We start from the raw sequence: 17,572 nt of genomic DNA, 5'->3' as shown, positions 1-17,572 counted from the left end.
ATATACTCAGGCCCGTTGCTAACAGACAGGCAAAACAAGCAATTGCTTGGGGCCCAACGCTGACCCGAACACCCACATACTGCGGCGGGGCACGGGAGCGCATAGCTCATCCTCCCTGTCCTGTCGCCGATCACCGCCATAGGCTTCAGGCCTTGTAGGCCTGAGGCCTATGCGGTAGTGAAATCCCAGCGCAGGCGTGCGTGATAACGTCATCGCGCGCCTGTGCCGGGACGCAGCACTGTGACGCGCCTGACTCATCCCGCCTTCCTCTGCGAGCAAGCGCCTGGCCCTGGTCATAGGCGAGTATTTATCTTTTCATTTTTTGTTCATTTTTTATTTTTTTATTTCATGTGCCTACTTTGGGGGGGGGGGACACACAGGAGGACATATTAGGGAAGAGTACATGGGGGGGAGAATGTGGGGGCTGTATGGGGCCAAATTATTATGGGAGGGAATACTATGTGGGGGCAAATTACTAGATGGGGCAGTGTGGGGGCAAATTGCTATGTGGGGGCAAATTATTATGAGAGGGACTACTATGTGGGGGCAAATTACTAGATGGGGCAGTGTGGGGGCAAATTGCTATGTGGGGGCAGTGTGGGGGCAAATTATTATGAGAGGGACTACTATGTGGGGGCAAATTACTAGATGGGACAGTGTGGGGGCAGTGTGGGGGCAAATTGCTATGTGGGGGCAGTGTGGGGGCAAATTATTATGAGAGGGACTACTATGTGGGGGCAAATTGCTGTGTGGGGGCAAATTGCTATGTGGGGGGAAATTATTATGAGAGGGACTACTATGTGGGGGCAAATTTCTATATGGGGCAGTGTGGGGGAAACTATTGTGTGGGGGTAATTGCTATGTGGGGACAGTGTGGGGTAATTTCTATGTGAGGACAGTGTGGGGAAATTGCTATGTGGGACAAATTACTATATGGGGCAGTGTGGGGGCAAATTACTATGTGGGGGCAGTGTGGGGGAAACTATTGTGTGGGGGAAATTGCCATGTGGGAACAGTGTGGGGTAATTTCTATGTGGGGACAGTGTGGGGTAATTTCTATGTGGGGACAGTGTGGGGTAATTTCTATCTGGGAAAATTGCTATGTGGGGGCAAATTGCTATGTGGGGCAGTGTGGTGGAAATTACTATGTGGGGACAGTGTGGTGGAAATTACTATGTGGGGGCAGTGTGGGGCAAATTACTGTGTGGGGGCAGTGTGGGGCAAATTACTGTGTGGGGGCAAACTACTATATGGGGGCAGTTTGGGGGAAATTACTGTCTGGGGGCAAATTACTATGGGGGGATTACTATGTGGGGGCAGTGTGGTGGAAATTACTATATGGGGGTGTTGCTATTGGGGAGGCACTGTAGGGGCAATTCTATTATTTCTGGGGACACTACACAGGGATTATTACCTGGAGCACAATAGAGGGTGGTATTATTACTGGGGGCACTCTAAGGGACATTATAGCTGCTGTGGACACTATAGGAGCATTTGGGGTAATTTATCAAACTGGTGTAAAGTAGAACTGGCTTAGTTGCCCATAGCAGCCAATCAGATTCCACCTTTCATATTTGACAGCTCTTTTGGAAATCCAGTTCTACTTTACACCAGTTTGATAAATTACCCCAATTATGTCTATTAGGGTCACTATTTTTTCAGCAGTATAGTACCTGGGGCATTGGGGAGCACAACGGGCACAGTATTGGGGGTGGCAGCAGGATGACACTGTGGGGACACCAGGATGGGGAGGTTGATGGAAAAATTGAGAAATCCAACATGTCTGTGTTACAAACTGTAGAGACGAGATGTGGCTGAAAGAATTTGCCATGGTGGTCTGGGTCAAATGGAGGAGAAGAGGAAAGAGAAGGTCTACATGACAGGAGATGTCACTGGGTGTAAGAGGTATGTGGTGCTGTATCCTCCTCCATGTCTTTTTTATAAAAAAAAAAGGAAAAAACAGGGCGTGGGAGAGTAAGTAGGACACGGGGAGGGGGAGGGGGAAGTAAGAAGGACAGGGGGAGGGGGGACTAATGTATATTGGATTGTATGGTACAGTGGTGTTTTTTGCAAATGTTCATTTGTTGAAAATCTTCAAATTTCATGCACATTAAATGCAACAGCAGTATTTGCACTGTAAACCTCCTTTTTTATTTATATAAAGTGTGGGTGAACTTAAACTGTATGGCTATACTGTGGTTCCTGTAGGCTTTGCATGCCTAAGGTGGGGAGGGCGTGGAGGGGGGGGCCTCCATGTCTATTTTGCTTGGGGCCCCCAAATTCCTTCAAACGGCCCTGTATATACTGTCTGCTGTTCCGCCATAAACCAGAGATCTTGCTTTGACTTCCCGGTGTGTCTGTCTCAGTTTGATCTTTCTGTGCACGTATTCATTTAACATTGATTTGGAGCAGTACATCAACCGACCTGGCAGTTTGACCAGATCCAGAACAGTTCTCAGCCGCTACTACTTTTCCATGCGGGCCATCCCTGCCCTGCACGAACAAGTGGCGGACAAGATTAGGTGTGCACTGTGCAACGCCATCAGTGGCAAGGTCCACATAACCACTGATACGTGGGCCAGTAAGCACGGTCAGGGACATTATATCTCCCTAACTGCACACTGGGTAAATGTCGTGCCAGCTGGACCTGAAGCAAAAAGCGGTTTGGTGCATGTCCTAACACCACTGAGGATTGCTGTACGTTTCTTGGTGCCTCTGGCTCACCACCTCATATGCGACGTGCCCACCATGTGGAACTCCACCTTGCACATGCTGGACAGACTGTGCGAGCAGCAGCAGGCCATAGTGGAGTTTCAGCTGCTGCACGCACGGGTCAGTCGCTCTGCGGAACAGACACACTTCACCACCAATGACTGGGCCTCCATGCAAGATGTGTGTGCCGTGTTGAGCAGTACTTCACCAACATGACCAGTGCCGATGAAGCTGTCTCCTTGAAAAAATGCTTTGGGCAATGGTGGATGAAGATGTGGCACAGGAGGAAGAGGAGGACGAAGAGGGATCATTCCCACGGTTATCAGGCCAGCCGTTCACAGGCGGCTCGGAGGGTGGGTTCCTGCACCAACAGCGGCCAAGTACACAACTCTCCAGCCAGGGCACAGTTTTGGAGGATGATGATGAGGAGGAGGAATCGCATTCAGAGCAGGGTGGCACCCAAATCAGCCCACGGGATCACTGGAGCGTGGCTGGGGGGGGAATACACCTCCCACAGAGGACAGCTTGTCGTTGCCTCTGGGGAGCCTGGCACACATGAGCGACTACATGCTGCAGTGCCTGTGCAATGACCGCTAAGTTGCCCTGATTCTTACCATTGTTGATTACTGGGTGGCCACCATGCTGGATCCTCGCTACTAAAAGAATGTGCAGTCCTTACTTTCGTCACTGGAGCGTGATTGGAAGATGCGAGAATACAAGCGCAGACGGCAGGTAGACTCCAGGGGTGTTGCTAGGGACTTAAAACATCAGGGGCACGAGCCCAAGGCATATGTCTACCCCAACACCCCCCCCCCCCTCCAAAACTGAGCTCTTCCACCCACAGTATATATGCACAGCGCCCCCACCCACAGTATACAGTAAATGCACAGGTCCTCCACCCACCGTATACAGGACATGCACAGCTCCTCCACCCACAGTGTACAGTATATGCACAGCTCCTCCACCCACAGTATACAGTAAATGCACAGCTCCTCCACCCACCGTATACAGTATATGCACAGCTCCTCCACCCACAGTATACAGTATATACACAGCTCCTCCACTCACAGTATACAGTATATACACAGCTCCTCCACCCACCGTATACAGGACAATCACAGCTCCTCCACCCACAGTGTACAGTATATGCACAGCTCCTCCACCCACCGTATACAGGACATGCACAGCTCCTCCACCCACAGTGTACAGTATATGCACAGCTCCTCCACCCACAGTATACAGTAAATGCACAGCGCTCCTCCACCCACCGTATATACACAGCTCCTCCACCCACCGTATACAGGACAATCACAGCTCCTCCACCCACAGTGTACAGGACATGCACAGCTCCTCCACCCACAGTATACAGTATATACACAGCTCCTCCACCCACCGTATACAGTATATACACAGCTCCTCCACCCACCGTATACAGTACATGCACAGCTCCTCCACCCATAGTATATGCACAGCTCCTCCACCCACAGTATACAGTACATGCACAGCTCCTCCACCCATAGTATATGCACAGCTCCTCCACCCACAGTATACAGTATATGCACAGCTCCTCCACCCACCGTATAGAGTATATACACAGCTCCTCCACCCACCGTATACAGTACATGCACAGCTCCTCCACCCATAGTATATGCACAGCTCCTCCACCCACAGTATACAGTATATGCACAGCTCCTCCACCCACCGTATACAGGACATGCACAGCTCCTCTACCCACAGTATACAGTATATACACAGCTCCTCCACCCACTGTATACAGTATATACACAGCCCCTCCACCCACTGTATACAGTATATACACAGCTCCTTCATCCACCGTATACAGTATATGCACAGCTCCTCCACCCACCGTATACAGTATATGCACAGCTCCTCCACCCACAGTATACAGTATATACACAGCTCCTCCACTCACAGTATACAGTATATACACAGCTCCTCCACCCACCGTATACAGTACATGCACAGCTCCTCCACCCACTGTATACAGTATATACACAGCTCCTCCACCCACCGTATACAGTACATGCACAGCTCCTCCACCCACAGTATACAGTATATACACAGTTCCTCCAACCACATATACAGTACATGCACAGCTCCTCCACCCACACAGTATACAGTATATACACAGCTCCTCCACCCACCGTATACAGTATATGCACAGCTCCTCCACCCACCGTATACAGTATATGCACAGCTCCTCCACCCACCGTATACAGTATATGCACAGCTCCTCCACCCACAGTATATGCACAGCTCCTCCACCCACATTATATTTGCACAGCTCCTCCACCCACAGTATACAGTATATCTGCACAGCTCCTAGAAGCAGTTTATAGTATAACACACTGATGGACCCATAAACAGACCAGGACTGGTGCAAGGATTTTTGCCACCCTATGCAAAAGCTAATTTTGCCGCCCCCTTGACTCCACCTATTGACCACGCCCTTTGACGCGCCCCTTTTTGTTGCCCACATATTTATACAGACTTTACCCTTCATTGTGGTAAGGCCGCGTTTTCTCCCTCCAGCTACATACCATCATCCACAGATCTCCATATGTGTCATCCACAGATCCCCATAAGTGTCATCCACAGATCCCCATAAGTGTCATCCACAGATCCCCATAAGTGTCATCCACAGATCCCCATAAGTGTCATCCACAGATCCCCATAAGTGTCATCCACAGATCCCCCATAAGTGTCATCCACAGATCCCCCATAAGTGTCATCCACAGATCCCCCATAAGTGTCATCCACTGATCCCCCATAAGTGTCATCCACTGATCCCCCATAAGTGTCATCCACTGATCCCCCATAAGTGTCATCCACTGATCCCCCATAAGTGTCATCCACAGATCCCCATAAGTGTCATCCACAGATCCCCCATAAGTGTCATCCACAGATCCCCCATAAGTGTCATCCACAGATCCCCCATAAGTGTCATTCACAGATCTCCCATAAGTGTCATCCACAGATCCCCATAAGTGTCATCCACAGATCCCCATAAGTGTCATCCACAGATCCCCATAAGTGTCATCCACAGATCCCCACAGTATCATCCACAGATCCCCACAGTGTCATCCACAGATCCCCACAAGTGTCATCCACCACAGATCCCCACAGTATCATCCACAGATCCCCACAGTGTCATCCACAGATCCCCACAAGTGTCATCCACCACAGATCCCCACAAGTGTCATCCACAGATCCCCTCCCCGCCCAGCGCCGCATGCGCACTTCACTCGACGATGTCTCTACCAGTGCGCCTGTGCGAGATTACACAGAGGCAAGTGAAGTGAATAAATTAGTTAGGAAGCGGCGCTGGGCGGGGAGGGGGCCGGCGCCTCCAGCAAGAGTGCGCTCTACGTGCTGGTGTACATTACTAATGGGTGGCGCCGGCCCTGAAACAGACATGGATGAAAGTGGACTTACATGTAGGTTCCCTGCATTGCTTGCACTTCTCTGTGCTCCTTCACACTGGCACTGGTTGCTACTGGGCTGGAAGAGGCAATTCACACATCCCTTTTACTGGTACCAGAACTGGTGAGAAGGACAAGACACAGCAGCTCTATCTGCTTGTCCTGCCTGGGATGTGGTGCTCAGCTGCTAGGCATGTTTAAGGGTTCTGGAAAACGACAGGACGTTCTTAATAGACTCATACTGAGCCACTAGTGCGGGGCTGCTGGTCATTTACCTACACTTTAGGTAAATATAACTAGCAGCTCCATTTAATGCCTGTAGTATATGTTTAATGTGCCTCTGGCTAAACTCATAGGGAGCTACCCAGCAGCTCCACACTGGTGGCTCATTGCAGAGCAAAGGAGAAGTAAACGTGCTGGCCAGAGGTTCGGGGCCAAATGCTTGTAATTAGGGGCCTAGGATCTAGGTCCTTAGCGAAGCCCCTGGTGGACGCGTTACTGACGGTGTTCCCACCTGACAGCGGGGGCTCAGTGGAAGCACGAGGCCAAGAATGATGAATTCAACAACTCAGCTTGGGCACCATCAGCATCTCGGAATCGAGGCCTAGCATAGCCAAAATGTGGAAAAGCTTTGTCTGCACGCCACAACAACCAGAACCATCATCTGATACAGACCGTCTTAGCAGGAGAAAGTGTTTCAGCAACATGGTGGAACAGTACTTGTCCACACATCTGCACGTACTGACTGATGGGTATGCCCCGTTTAACTTCTGGGTCTCCAAATTGGACACATGGCCTGAGTTTGCCCTTTACGCCTTGGAGGTGCTGGCCTGTCCTGCAGCCAGTGTATTATCTGAACGTGTGTTTAGCATGGCAGGAGGCGTCATTACAGACAAGCGCAGCCGCCTGTCCACAGCCAACGTGGACAAGCTCCCTTTCATTAAAATGAACCAGACAGGGATCTCACGGGACTTATCTGTACCTTGGGCAGAATAGAGAGATATACTCCCGTTTCCCAATGGTTTGAGGCCTCCATAAACCAAAAAAAAAATATAAAAAATGTTGGCTACCTTTTCTGCCTACACCGCCACATCCACTACCTCCTCCACTAGGACCTCCACCTCCTGGCTCAAGATTATGTCTTATATTGGCAGAGTAGAGACGTATACCGGCAGTAGCGCAGTTTGTTTCTTTGCTATTTCACAATGTTTTGGGGCCTTAACAAAACAAAACAAAAAAAGACTAAAAAAAATAAAATAAAATAAAAAGTTACAAAAATGTCAAATGTTGGCTACCTCCCTCGCTTTCACCACCAGGTTCACCTCCTCTTCCACTCGGACCTCCACCTCATGGCTCAAGATTATTATTTGTTATATTGGCAGAGAAGTCCAAAAAATGGCTATAGGTCACTGTAATAAATATGTATATGAAAAATATAAGCAACTGATTTGATAATCCCCTCCAAATATAGTTTATGCGTTATTTGGAGTAAGGAACACCCGGAGGACTCATCACCAGGATTCAACAAGAGTTATATAAAACATTAATGATGTGATTTATTTTCAGTCTTCATAGAAGTTGTTTGCGTACAAGAATTTTAGGAAGTCTTAGTCTATTGTCGATGTATGAATATGAATGTCCTTAAAGGGGTTCTGCAGTTTCTTTAAACTGATGATCTTTCCTCTGGATAGATCATTAGCATCTGACCGGCAAGGGTCCGACACCCGGGACCCCCACCAATCAGGTGTTTGAGAAGGCAGTGGCAGTTCAAGTGAACGGAGCTTAGCAATCTGCAGAACCCCTTTAAAGTATCCTTTCTGAAGGGTAGGAACCTCCTTCTCAGGCTCCATGTGTGTCTTCCATCTTCTTCTCAGGCTCCATGTGTGTCTTCCATCTTCTTCTCAGGCTCCATGTGTGTCTTCCATCTTCTTCTGCAGCAACGAGTGAGATTAAGAAGACATCTGTCTCTGTCAGTCATTTATACCATAGATACAAGCATGTCTTACTAATATACTGTATGTACTTAGTTATTTAATGCACTTATATAGCACTACCATATTCCGCTGCGCTTTACAGACATTAGCATCCAACTGTCCCCAATGGGGCTCACAATCTAAGGTCCCTATCAGTCTGTCTTGGGAGTGTGGGAGGAAACCCATACAAACACGGGGAGAACATACAAACTCCATGCAGATGTTGCCCTTGATCAGATTCAAACCTAGGACCCCAGCGCTGCAAGCCACCGTGCTTCTACATTGTCATCTATGGAGACTTCAAATATAGGTCTTGACGTTCCCATACAGACCTCCCATCGCCCTTGTGTATTACTATACATGGAGTCAGTGTGTAGTGTAATAAAGCCTTTATATTAAATATTAATTCATTTTATATCACATATTATTTAACAGTCACACACAGAATTAACAGACAAATTAAAAAAAAAATGAAAAAAATGAAAGAAAAAATCCCTACAAAAACAGTGTTTGCTTCCTCCTCTGCCTCATCCACCTGGACCGCCACGTCCACCACCTTCTCAGCTTCCTACTCCACTTGGACCTCCGCCTCCTGGTTCAAGATTATTTTGTATTTTTTTGTATTCTACGTTATTTTAAGTCATTTCCCTATCCACATTTGTTAGCAGGGCAATTGTCCTGCTCTTACCCCCATGTTGGATCCCTTTGCAGCCCTCTACCCCTTTCTATGCCTTATTTACAGCCATTTTTCAGTCCCAAAGTTCTCGGACTAAAAATAAAGTTCTGCCGAACCCGCTGGACCTGAACATCCACTGGTTCGCTGATCCTTAGTTGTAACTCATCCTTTCCATTATGTAGCTCATGACAATCTCTAACAAAGCTAAACCCAGCCCTGTACCTCACATGGATCCACAGATCTCTCCATTTATTGTTCCAATTGCTCTTCTAGATTTATTTTAAGCTGGTAGCTCAGGGATGTGTCCTGTCTGCTGCAGCTCTTGTGTGTGTCCTTTCTGCTGCAGCTCTTGTGTGTGTCCTTTCTGCTGCAGCTCTTGTGTGTGTCCTTTCTGCTGCAGCTCTTGTGTGTGTCCTTTCTGCTGCAGCTCTTGTGTGTGTCCTTTCTGCTGCAGCTCTTGTGTGCGTCCTTTCTGCTGCAGCTCTTGTGTGTGTCCTTTCTGCTGCAGCTCTTGTGTGTGTCCTTTCTGCTGCAGCTCTTGTGTGTGTCCTTTCTGCTGCAGCTCTTGTGTGTGTCCTTTCTGCTGCAGCTCTTGTGTGTGTCCTTTCTGGTGCAGCTCTTGTGTGCGTCCTTTCTGCTGCAGCTCTTGTGTGCGTCCTTTCTGCTGCAGCTCTTGTGTGCGTCCTTTCTGCTGCAGCTCTTGTGTGCGTCCTTTCTGCTGCAGCTCTTGTGTGCGTCCTTTCTGCTGCAGCTCTTGTGTGTGTCCTTTCTGCTGCAGCTCAGGGGCATTTCCTTTCTGTTGCAGCTGAATGAGTGTGTCCTGACTGCTGTAGCTCAACGGTGTGTCTTTTCTGGTGCATTTTCTGCAGCTTTCTTTCTATAACAGCTCAGGAGGCAAGTGAAGGATGGAACTGAGCATGTGCGTCCACCTCAGCAAAGTGGATAGAGAACTAAGAAAAACAAGAAACAGGTGGCGCTATACTGATACGTTTATTTGAAAAACTTAGTGGTTATACACATTTTTTAACCACATACAATTTCAAAACTGTTCAGATCCAGGCGTTGATTTTAAACTGCAGAATATTTTTCTTGCAATAAGCCCTTTATGGCATAACTCATAACAAGGATATGGGAAGTTTTATAGTAGCCAGATCTTAGGGGATCATTCGCTTTTATTCACATGTATCATCCACGCAATGGATTTGAAGTTAAAAAGCCATAAAACCCAACTAGATTCAGTCTGAATTGGCATTTTTATGCCGCTCTCGCCAGTTTCCAGTAAGGGGGCATGGAGAGGGCAGGTTGTGGGCAAGGCCATCGCCCCAGGAACATTTGGCATAATTTATTACAGAAAGGGCGTGAATGATAACCGTTTTTATTTCTATTATAGCATTCCTTTATAATACGCTTATTACAGACAATAACGGAATTGCTATCATGGAAACCAAAAAGAACACTGTCCGTTTTAATCCGTCCTAATATAGTTGAAGGGAGAATAAATACCGGTCTGCAGGACTTTTGTTTCTGTCCAAAATAACGGAAACCAGACGTAAATGCTGGTTTCCATTATTTATTCTCCATTCAACTATATTAAGATGGATTAAAACAGGCAGTGTTCCTTCAACGAATTAAAAAAAAATGGCATTGTGACAAATTACGAAGTGCATTTCTTTGTAAGTAGCGGGTACAATGACAGAGAGCAGCAATTGCGCCATTGTACCCCTCAGATGCCGCGCTCATAGGTAATAACAGTGTCAAATAAAAAATTATACCTTCCTTATCCATTTGCTCGCGACGGCCCGGCCACTGCCATCTGGATTGAAGATCTGGCGCGAAATCTTGTGTGGCCTATGGTGTCATCACATCGGCTGGTGTGGTGACGTCATATGACACCGCACACAGGATTTCGTGCGAGATCTTCAATCCGGCCCGTCGCGAGCAAATGGATAAGATAGGTACGATTTTTCTTGCTTTCGTTTTTTATACCATTTCAGGGAAAATCGTTTCGCTACCACGAAGCAAATTCAGCCTCACGGGGAATCGGAATGTAACTAATATTTGGATCGAAGTCCACCTCGTGGACTTTGATTTGCTCAACAATAGATCTGACAACTACAGGAACGTCAGCATCGGCCACATGGACCTGGACATCTTCTAGAAAAGCCATGTCAGCAGTAGAAGACACACGACGGCCGGAGTCAGGACGACTTTCTGGACACTTATGCCTCCACTGGGGCGGGTTGAAATAATAGCCGGAGTCTGGATGTAGTTTTGGACACTGATTAAACCACGGAAACAGATATAATTAGTCTGGGCTATTCCTGTAGCATGAAGTATCTTGATATCCTCATTGGCCACATGAACACAGTAGCTCTGAGTTGCGCACCCCCACATATTTGTCACTTCACCTGCAGAGATTTAATTGTTATGGTATTAAGTACATTTCTGACACTACAAGATCTGCACAATGAATGGTTAATGTTTCTTCACCTGCATCACAAAATAATCACTGGAAAGAGAATCCCTTTCCTGGTTGTCTTACGGTGGCACATTCTTAACCCCTTAAGGACTCAGCCCTATTTCACCTTAAGGACTTGGCCATTTTTTGCAAATCTGACCAGTGTCACTTTAAGTGCTGATAACTTTAAAACGCTTTGACTTATCCAGGCCGTTCTGAGATTGTTTTTTCGTCACATATTGTACTCCATGACACTGCTAAAATTTGGTCAAAAAAGTAAATTTTTTTGCATAAAAAAATACCATATTTACCAAAAATGTTGAAAAATTAGCAAATTTCAAAGTTTCTCTACTTCTGTAATACATAGTAATACCCCCAAAAATTGTGATGACTTTACATTCCCCATATGTCTACTTCATGTTTGTAGCATTTTGGGAATGATATTTTATTTTTTGGGGATGTTATAAGGCTTAGAAGTTTAGAAGCAAATCTTGAAATTTTTCAGAAATTTACAAAAAAACAATTTTTAGGGACCACTACAGGTCTGAAGTCACTTTGCGAGGCTTACATAATAGAAACCGCCCAAAAATGACCCCATTCTATAAACTACACCCCTCAAGGTATTCAAAACTGATTTTACAAACTTCGTTAACCCTTTAGGTGTTGCACAACAGTTATTGGCAAATGGGGATGAAATTTGAGAATTTCATTTTTTTGCCTAATTTTCCATTTTAACCTATTTTTTCCACTAACAAAGCAAGGGTTAACAGCCAAACAAGATTGTATCTTTATTGCCCTGACTCTGCCGTTTACAGAAACACCCCATATGTGACCGCAAACTACTGTACGGGCACACAGCGGGGCGTAGAGTGAAAGGTGCGCCGTATGGTTTTTGGAAGCCAGATTTTGCTGGACTGGTTTATTTACACCATGTCCCATTTGAAGCCCCCTGACGCAACCCTAGAGGAGAAACTCCATAAAAGTGACCCCATCTAAGAAACTACACCCCTCAAGGTATTCAAAACTGATTTTACAAACTTTGTTAACCCTTTAGGTGTTGCACAAGATTTAATGGAAAATAGAGATACAATTTCAAAATTTCACTTTTTTGGCAGATTTTCCATTTTAATATTTTTTTTCCAGTTACAAAGCAAGGGTTAACAGCCAAAAAAAACTCATTATTTATGGCCCTGATTCTGTAGTTTACAGAAACACCCCATATGTGGTCGTAAACTGCTGTACGGGCACACGGCAGGGCGCAGAAGGAAAGGAATGCCATACGGTTTTTGGAAGGCAGGTTTTGCTGGACTGGTTTTTTGACACCATGTCCCATTTGAAGCCCCCTGATGCACCCCTAGATTAGAAACTCCAAAAAAGTGACCCCATTTTAGAAACTACGGGATAGGGTGGCAGTTTTGTTGGTACTAGTTTAGGGTACATATGATTTTTGGTTGCTCTATATTACACTTTTTGTGCTGCAAGGTAACAAGAAATAGCTTTTTTGGCACAGTTTTTTTTTTGTTATTTACAACATTCATCTGACAGGTTAGATCATGTGGTAATTTTATAGAGTAGGTTGTCACGGACGCGGCGATACCTAATATGTATACAATTCTTTTAATTTATGTAAGTTTTACCCAATGATTTCATTTTTAAAACAAAAAAAAGTTTTAGTGTCTCCATAGTCTAAGAGCCATAGTTTTTTCAGTTTTTGGGCGATTATCTTAAGTAGGGTCTCATTTTTTGTGGGATGAGATGATGGTTTGATTGGCACTATTTTGGGGTGCATATGACTTTTTGATCGCTTGCTATTACACTTTTTGTGACGTAAGATGACAAAAAATGGCTTTTTTTTACACCGTTTTTATTTTTATTTTTTTACGGTGGTCACCTGAGGGGTTAGGTCATGTGATATTTTTATAGAGTCGGTCGATACGGACGCGGCGATACCTAATATGTATACTTTTTTAAATTTATGTAAGTTCTACACAATGATTTCATTTTTGAAACAAAAAAAATTATGTTTTAGTGTTTCCATAGTCTAAGAGCCATAGTTTTTTCAGTTTTTGGGCGATTATCTTAAGTAGGGTCTCATTTTTTGCGGGATGAGATGACGGTTTTATTGTTACAATTTTGACGTACATGCGACTTTTTTGATCACTTTTATTACCTTTTTTTGGGAAGTAAGGTGGGCAAAAATTCCATTTCATCATAGTTTTTTCTTTTTTATTTTTATGGCGTTCACTGTTCGGGTAAAGTAACATGACCATTTTATAGATCAGGTCGTTACGGACGCGGCGATACCAAACATGTGTAGGGAATTTTATTTTTTTCATTTTTAATCAGTTATAAATGGGTTTTTGGATTTTTACTTTTTTTTCACTTTTTTTCACTTTTTTTTTTACCCAGACCCACTTGGTTCTTGAAGATCCAGTGGGTCTGATGTCTGTATAATACAGTACTGTACTCTATATAGGGTACTGCACTGTATTTTACTTACACTGAACAGATCTATGCTTTTAGCATAGATCTGTTCAGCACCATGGACAGTAGGACGCCTGAGACGGCGTCCTGTTGCCATGGGAACCGTCCCCGTCTGCTCAGAACTTCGCAGACGGGGAAGGGTGAGCACGGGGCTGCGGGGGGCTGTCTGGGGGCTCTCTCCCTCTCCATTGGGGGGCTGCAAAGGCACAGCAGCCCCCCGATCGGAGAGGGAGCTCCCTCTTACTGTTAACCTTTTCCATACAGCGGTCCGTACGGACCGCTGTATGGAAAGGGTTAAACGGCTGACATCGCATCACCGATGTCAGCCGTTTATACCAGGGTGCCAGCAATGTGCTGGCACCCTGGTATACCCACTGTACACCAACGATTATTCAATGGGAGGCAGGCGGGGGATCGCGATCCCGCCTGCCGAACCGCCCGCATCCCGCACCGCCCCCAACCCCCCCCTGCACCTCCCACCGGGCTAAAATCATTCAGAGGTGCAGGGGGGTGATAAATATATATTTTTGCCACACTAAAGTTTCTGATCGCCGCGGTCAGGGACTGCGGGGATCAGAAACTGCAGAAATCGCAACAAACCGCAGGTCTGAATTGACCTGCGGTTTGTTGCGATCGCGGACATGGGGGGGGTCACGCGCATTTAGCCGAGGTGCCTGCTCAATGATTTGAGCAGGCACCTTGTTCCGATCACAGCCGGCCGGGCGGCAGTGATCGGAACAACACATGACGTACCGGTACGTCCTAAGTCCTTAAGGGGTTAAACATTTGGTAGGACGTGCATTTATTTCAAGTGAACCTCTGCTGTTTAATACAATCTAAGCTTCTCTGCTGATTCATTTCCTAATATACAGTGGATATAAAAAGTCTACACACCCCTGTTAAAATGTCAGGTTTCTGTGATGTAAAAAAATGAGACAAAGATAAATCATTTCTGAACTTTTTCCACCTTAAATGTGACCTATAAACTGTACAACTCAATTGAAAAACAAACTGAAATCTTTTAGGTCGAGGGAAGAAAACAAAAAAACTAAAATAATGTGGTTGCATAAGTCTGCACACCCTCTTATAACTGGGGATGTAGCTGTGTTCAGAATTAAGCAATCACATTCAAAATCCTGTTAAATAGGAGTCGGCATACACCGGCCATGATGTAAAGTGCCTCTGATTAACCCCAAATACAGTTCAGCTGCTCTAGTTGGTCTTTCCTGAAATTTTCTTAGTCGCATCCCACAGCAAAAGCCGTGGTCCACAGAGAACTTCCAAAGCATCAGAGGGATCTCATTGTTAGAAGGTATCAGTCAGGAGAAGGGGACAAAAGAATGTCCAAGGCATTAGATATACCATGGAACACAGTGAAGACAGTCATCATCAAGTGGGGAAAATATGGCCCAACAGTGACATTACCAAGAACTGGACGTCCCTCCAAAATTGATGAAAAGACGAGAAGAAAACTGGTCTGGGAGGCGACCAAGAGGCCTACAGCAACATTAAAGGAGCTGCAGGAATATCTGGCAAGTCCTGGCTGTGTGGTACATGTGACAACAATCTCCCGTATTCTTCATATGTCTGGGCTATGGGGTAGAGTGGCAAGATGAAAGCCTAGTCTTACGAAGAAAAACATCCAAGCCAGGCTACATTTTTCAAAAACACTTCTGAAGTCTCCCAAAAGCATGTGGGAAAAGAACACTGCACATCACCAAAAGAACACCATACCCACAGTGAAGCATGGTGGTGGCAGCATCATGCCAAGGGGCTGTTTTTCTTCAGCTGGAACTGGGGCCTTAGTTAAGCTAGAGGGAATTAACAACAGTTCCAAATACCAGTCAATATTGGCACAAAACCTTCAGGCTTCTGCTAGAAAGCTGAACATGAAGAGGAACTTCATCTTTCAGCATGACAACCACCCAAAGCATACATCCAAATCAACAAAGGAATGGCTTCACCGGAAGATTAAAGTTTTGGAATAGCCCAGCCAGAGCCCAGACCCGAATCCGATTGAAAATCTGTGGGGTGATCTGAAGAGGGCTGAGCCCAGGAGATGCCCTCGCAATCTGACAGATTTGGAGTGTTTTTGCAAAGAAGAGTGGGCAAATCTTGCCAAGTCAAAATGCACCATGCTGATAGACTCATACCCAAAAAGACTGAGTGCTGTAATAAAATCAAAAGGTGCTTCAACAAAGTATTAGTTTAAGGCCTCATGCACACGGCCATGTTCTGCGGCCGTGCGCTTCATGCCGCCGCTGCACTACAGTAATACACTATACGAGTGTATTACTGTAGTGCAGAGGCGGCATTAAGCGCACGGCGTCATAGCAACCAATGATGCCGTGCGCTCCTGCTCTCAACAGGAATCCAGGCCGTGTTACCACGGACCGCTCTCGGCCACGGAACATGGCCGTGTGCATGAGGCCTAAGGGTGTGCACACTTATGCAACCATATTATTTAATTTTTATATTTTTTCTTCCCTCTACCTAAAATAATTTTTTCAATTGAGTTGTACAGTTTATAGGTCACATTAAAGGTGGAAAAAGTTCTGAAATGATTTATCTTTGTCTCATTTTTTTTACATCACAGAAACCTGACATTTTAACAGGGGTGTGTAGACTTTTTATATCCACTGTATCTTACAAAAAAAAAAGTTTGGAGCTCATTTTTATACAAACCTCCAAATCCCCTGCTTCACATCACAGAGCCATTGAGTTACAAAATAAAATGCTGACTACTGATAGCCACCACTAGGGGGAGCTCACTGCATACACATTCTCAGTAAGCTCCCTCTAGTGGTAGATGAAGGCAGACAGAATTGTATCATGTCACTCGATGTGTGTATTCAGGGGATTTGCAGCTTTTTAGTAGAATAATGATCTCTTGATAGCGTAGGTATAGAATGAGATTTATCAGCTCAGAATTTCAGATCCATTGAAACAAAATAATGAATAATTTGTTCTGGTAAAAGATAAAGTAACACAAATACTTTGATTCTAAAGAAATTACCTGTTGTTCCTTTCATTTCCAAAAAAAAACAGACAGTCTCATTTCCGGTGCATGTTACAGTTTCTGAAGAGTTACACTTGGTGACATTATTAGGCACGCAGGATGGACACGTCAGACCATTGGGCTCATCGCTGCTGGGTAATACTATCAGGGAAGAGAGCGGTAAATAGTAATATACAACAATGCTCAACCTGCGGCCCTCCAGCTGTTGCAAAACTACAACTCTCAGTATGCCCTAATAGCTGTAGGCTGTCCAAGCATGCTGGGAGTTATAGTTTTGCAACAGCTGGAGGTCCGCAGGTTGAGCATCCCTAATATAGAGTATTTTAAGCAAAGGGATGGCCACTTTCTGGTTACTGGTGGAATTTTGCACCATTTTCTATATTTCATAAGGTGTGCCCCCTTGTTTGCCAAGTTTTTAGTACTGTCCACACAGAGGTCTTGTCCATAAAATGGCCGCTCATGTGATGCCTCCTCCATTCAAATACCTTCTCCTTCCCTCTGTACTTCTTCTGTTGAGAATTTAATGTGAGTGCAGTGTGTATGAATGAAGCATTCAGGCTCGGACTGGCCCACAGGGGTACAGGTGAATCCCCGGTGGGCCCCTGAGCAATGTGGGCCCCTAGTCTCCCACCTGTTGCACAAGTGGCACATAACACATTAGATTTACTGCACTATATACATATATTCAATGTACAGCATCTCAACCAGCCGATGTTCATATAAAAAACTTGTTAAATGATTTATTATATTCGAATGTATCCGTACGGTGGGCCCCCAAAATAAATTTTACTGGTGGGCCCTAGGTAC

At 45.6% G+C, this 17,572-nt stretch overlaps 1 protein-coding gene across 3 annotated transcripts in view; it reads right to left on the bottom strand.

Moving 5' to 3' along the window:
* Window positions 1-10,720: 10,720 nt before the first annotated feature.
* LOC120986802 (phospholipase A2 inhibitor subunit gamma B-like) overlaps window positions 10,721-17,572 on the bottom strand; it is a 39,965-nt gene continuing 33,113 nt past the window's right edge. For 2 of the 3 annotated variants that reach the window (XR_005775800.1, XM_040415504.1), the window contains 2 exons: window positions 16,763-16,906; window positions 10,721-11,212 (listed from right to left, as the gene is read on the bottom strand). Coding sequence is in view for 1 of the 3 variants with exons in the window: in XM_040415504.1 (XP_040271438.1) it covers window positions 10,959-11,212; window positions 16,763-16,906 (398 nt within the window). In the remaining 2 variants the exon portion in view is untranslated. The remainder of the gene's footprint in view (window positions 11,213-16,762; window positions 16,907-17,572) is intronic. The other variant, XR_005775799.1, reaches the window with a different exon arrangement.

Source organism: Bufo bufo, chromosome 1, assembly GCF_905171765.1.
Source record: "Bufo bufo chromosome 1, aBufBuf1.1, whole genome shotgun sequence".
NCBI lineage: Eukaryota > Metazoa > Chordata > Amphibia > Anura > Bufonidae > Bufo > Bufo bufo.
This window is presented reverse-complemented; position numbering and strand designations above follow the sequence as displayed.